At 50.2% G+C, this 4910-nt stretch overlaps 1 protein-coding gene across 2 annotated transcripts in view; it reads left to right on the forward strand.

Annotated features, from left to right (window-relative positions):
• The window catches only part of OSBPL10 (oxysterol binding protein like 10), a 297869-nt gene that overhangs the window by 277252 nt on the left and 15707 nt on the right, over positions 1-4910 (forward strand). For both annotated transcript variants that reach the window (XM_007449637.1, XM_007449636.1), the window contains one exon: positions 1327-1804. In XM_007449637.1, the coding sequence (XP_007449699.1) occupies positions 1327-1804 (478 nt within the window). The remainder of the gene's footprint in view (positions 1-1326; positions 1805-4910) is intronic.

Consider the following 4910-nt stretch of genomic DNA (forward strand, 5'->3'; position numbering starts at 1 on the left):
TTCCCTAGGAAGGGCCCCAGCAGGCTGAAATGGGGGCCAGGTCACAGATCTGTGTGTGGTATTATTGGTTAGCAATGCTCTTGTGGGAGTTGGGGCCTGTGATGTGACAGAAGGACAGACCTGGCCATGTACGGAGGAGTGTAAACCAGCTGCGTGACCTCGGTCAACCCCTTCCCTCCCCCGGATGGTTCAAGGGGGAGCCAGCGGATCAGGGCTGGGCTTCCAGCTTCAGAACCCCGTGACTGCCACCACGAGAAGCAGAGTGAGACGCTCCAGGTCAACGCAAGCTTGTCTTGCAGCCGTGGGGTGGAATGGTAATACGTCATCAGACCACTGCGGGGGTGATAGCATATCAGAGATGGTGAGGGCTTACCAGCTTCCCAGAAAGTCCATCATTTGCTTTCAGTGACCTAATCCTTGGGTTCTAGGCACTTGGGTTGTATGGTGCCTGAGGGACCACTTGGATCCACTTTGGACCAACGAGGAGTCCCTTAGTGCCTGACAGAGCATCCAAGTTTCTACCTGTCTTCAGTAATGGGGCCAATGACACACTGAGGGGATGGCCCCTGTGCCAGTCCATTTACCAGAAGCTTCGGTATTAAGTACCAGCCTACTTCTTTGTAACTTCTGCTCATTTCTTCTGGCCCAGCCTAGGGGGCAGCCTCTACCCATGGCCCCTCTTCTCTGTGGCAGCCACTGTGGACACTGCCCGCTAGCTGGTCTTGCCTCCGGAGACATTTGTCGGGCCCTTTCCACATTCCTTCCCTGCCCTGATCCTGTGAGGGTTTATATGCTGCTCTTCCTACAGAGATCTCCAAACAGATGTTCTTAGTGATGGGTCCTGCTCTACCTGGGCCCCGCTTTCACGCAGCACCAACGAGCCCCAGTACCTGTGTTTGTGGGAACACACTGAGCATCCCCCTTGGTTGTGCCTGATGAGGAAGAATACGAAAAAGCCCTTTGGAGCTATTTTCTTCACGTCTCTAAATGATGGGGTGTGAAAGAGGGCTGCATGTTAGCAGGGCACTGGCCATGGAGGGAGGGACAGAGGCTGTTGTTTCAGCCCAGGTGAGCAGAGAGGAAAGTGGCTCAGAGCAGTCTAATCCACGAAGCTGGCTTGGCGTTGATGCCACCACTGCGGCCACTTCCAATTTCTTGGATGTTCTTTCCTCTGATTTGTCACGTGTGTGCAAATCAGAGGAACTGGTCCCTGGTACCCGCCCTTAGGACCTTGCTTGACGGGGGTTGCAGCCTTGCTTTTTTCCTCTCCAGCTTTCTCCTGCACCCATAGGGCTTGTTGTCTGACTTTGTCTCCTCTGGCCGCAGGTGGTGCTTCCCACGTTCATTCTCGAGAAGCGGTCCTTGCTGGAGATGTACGCAGACTTCCTGGCACACCCAGACCTGCTGCTGGCTGTCAGCGCAGGGGCCACGCCACAGGACAGGGTCATCGGCTTCGTGGAATATTACCTCACCGCCTTCCACGAGGGCCGCAAGGGCACCCTGGCCAAGAAACCCTACAACCCCATCATCGGCGAGACGTTCCACTGCTCCTGGGAGGTTCCCAAGGACAGGTTCAAGCCCAAGAGGACTGCCGCCCCTACTCCCTCCAGCCATGAACACTCGATGGCCGACGACCCTTCCAAGAACTACAAAATGCGGTTCGTGGCCGAGCAGGTGTCCCACCACCCGCCCATCTCCTGCTTCTACTGTGAGTGCAAGGAGAAGAGGCTGTGCATCAACACTCACGTATGGACCAAAAGCAAGTTCATGGGCATGTCCGTGGGGGTCTCAATGATCGGGGAAGGTAAGCCAGATCACTGGGTGGAGTTGGGCTCTGACCAAGGGACATTTGTGTACCTGATGGACACCTGAGGATTTATGTGTGGAGGCCTTTGTTTCTATTTCGTTACGGAATTGGGAGTAAGTGGGCGGGTTGGAAATATGGATGGGTTTTGCTATTTGGGAACCAGGTTCTGGTCATTTTCCAAAGCGGCCGAGGTGATGGGGTAAGTGGGATGCAGCTGTTTGCCTCTTAGGCTGCCCACCTGGATCTTCACCAGCTACTCGTGTGTGAGCCGCCTTACAGATCCTTTTTTTTCCAGCTCTGTATGAATATTAGAGTTGGCTTCAAATCTATGAAAACACATTTTTCTTCATTCTCACCAGTTTCTGGCTCACAGACAATGAAGATCATAGTGCTGCCTATTCAAAATCTGCTCATAAATAATTCCCAAGGCAAATCTCTGGACACTGGGCTTGCAGTTCTGAAGGGAAAACCCAGTATAATCAGACCACTCGTGGATCACACGTTTCTCTATTAGCAGACAGCTGTGAATGAAGGTTATTCATTGTTTGAGGGAAACTATAATCATCCTTGTCAAATTCAGGAACCTGTGTTAGTGGTTCTTCAACTTCTTTTGAGTCATAAATCCCCGTGAGATTCTGGCTGTAGGCTCTCAGGAAAAAGAAAAACCCAGCACAGAATGTGGCTTTCAGTTTCAGGGCATACACGGCTCCTTGGAAGCCCTTTCCAAACCCCGGGAGATGAGAACACCTTTCACTGGCTTAGCACGCTCTTATTGAGCGCCTACTGGTTGCCAGCCATTGCCTTGGGAGCCATGGGTACTTGAATGAGCAGAACAGACAGAAGAATCTCTGTTCTCACAGAGCTCTCTCTTCTGCTGGGGAAATGCAATTGTGTAGTGCTTTGGAAGGTGTTAAGTTCTATGGAGAAAAATTAAGGCGGGAAGGGACCTGGGAATAAAATAAAGGATCTAGGAATGGTGGGGAGAGAGCAGTGGGACTTTGGGATGGGTTGGGGTGGCGGCTGGGAAGACATCACCGAGAAGGTGACAGCTGAGCAAAGACCCATGGGGGGGTATGAAGGACCCAAGAAGGTGATGATGGACAGGCTTTGTCGATTACCTGGGGAGTGTGACTTGGTGGAGAGAACAAGGCCAGAGGCAGAGGGGCCAGAGGCAGGGGCATCCCTGCATGCTCGTCTGAGACAGGAAGCCTGTGTGGCTGGAGCCGGGAGAAGGGAGGTGGGAGGGAGAAGATGCCGTCGGAGAGGTGACTGGGTCCAGGTCACGTGGGGCCTCAGGGGACCACCGGCAGGGGTGTTGGCCGTCCCACTAAGTGAGCTGCCAGGTCTTTGCGGGCTTTGAGCAGAAGAGTATCATGATCTGACTTTCAGTTTAGCAAGATTGTTCCAGCTGCTTGTTGAAACTAGACCATAAGAGGGGGAAGGCGACGCAAGGAGACCAGTTAGGAGATTATGATAATAATCCAGGCAAAAGGCGATGGTAGCTTGAACCACGGTAGGAATGGTGCGGAGGTAACACAGGCTGGGAATCTGGATGAATTCTGAAGTGGAGAGATCAGATGTGGGGTATGAGTGAAAGGTGATGCCAAGGCTTTTTTTTTTTTTTTTTTTTTAAAAATATTACGTAATCATTGACGCTATTCCCTACATTGTGCACTGCATACCCATGACTCATTTATTTTGCAACTGGAAGTATGTACCTCTTAATCTCCCTCATCTATTTCTCTTCTCCCCTCTGGCAACCACTTGTTTGTTCTGTGAATCTATGACTCTGTTTCTGTTCTGTTATGTTTGTTCATTCGTTTTGGATTCTACCTATAAGTGAAATCGTACAGCATTTGTCTTTCTCCGACTTATTTCACTTAGCACAATACCTTCTAGGTCCATCCCTGTTGTCACAAATGGCAGGATTTCATTCATTTTTATGATTGAATAATATTTCATGGTATACTTATACCACAATTTCTTTATCCATTTGTCCGTTGATGGGCACTTAGATTGTTTCCATATCTTGGTTATTATAAATAAGGCTGCTGTGAACATAGGGGTGCATATATCTCTTTAAATTAGTGTTTTCATTTTCTTTGGATAAATACCCAGAAGTGGAATTGCTGGATTGTATGGTGGTTCTATTTTTAGTTTTTTGGGAACCTCCGTGCTGTTTTCCATAGTGGCTACAACAATTTACATCCTTCCAACAGCGTAGGAGGGTTCCCTTTTCTCCACATCCTCTCCAGCGTTTGTTATCTGTGATCTTTTTGATGATGGCCGTTCTGACAGGTGTGAGGTGATACATCATTGTGGTTTTGATTTGTATTTCGCCGATGATTCGTGACGTTGAGCATCTTTTCATGTGCCTTTTGGCCATCTGTATGTCTGCTTTGGAAAAATGTCTATTCAGGTCCTCTGCCTATTTTTCAGTCGGGCTGTCTGGCTTTTTTTGATGTTGAGTTGTATGCGTTCTTTGTATATTTTGGATATTAACCCCTCATCAGACACATCTGGATTGGATGTGAGGTATGAGAGCAAGGTGACACCAGGCTTTTGACCTGAGCAACTAGAAGGATGGAATAGAAGACTGAAGAGGGGATTAGTTTGGAGAGAGAGCACAGGAGCCCAGTTAGTTTGTGTTGGGGTTTAGACATTTGAGAGGGGGGCTTGAGCAAGCAGTGTCTCTACAGGCCAGAGTTCTGGGTGAGGTCCCGGCTGAGGTTAAAGCTTGTCACGTAAAGCCTGGAGACTTGTATGTGTTGCGTGTCTGTGTCGCGTGAAGGGTCGGCCTCTGATGTTCGGGATCTCGGCTGCCCAGTTCCTTCCAGGCAGCCGGTAGGGGTTGCAGCCTTCATTCACTCTGCACAGCCCTGGACAAACTCTTAAGGCTGTGCGTGTGTGGGACACCACGTAACACCCTCTGCTGAGACCCTCGGCCGTAGCATCCCTGGAGCAGAGCTGGCATTTGCTGCCCTCAGTGCTTCTCTCTGCTTGAAAATTCTACTTAGAACTTCCCAGTGAAGAAAGCCGAAGGAAGATTCTGGAGAGAGACTGTGGAAGGCCCCTTCCTGGCCACCCCCCACCCCCCATGTAT

The sequence above is a fragment of the Lipotes vexillifer genome, unplaced genomic scaffold (genome assembly GCF_000442215.2).
Source record: "Lipotes vexillifer unplaced genomic scaffold, Lipotes_vexillifer_v1.1 scaffold536, whole genome shotgun sequence".
In the NCBI taxonomy this organism is placed as follows: domain Eukaryota; kingdom Metazoa; phylum Chordata; class Mammalia; order Artiodactyla; family Lipotidae; genus Lipotes; species Lipotes vexillifer.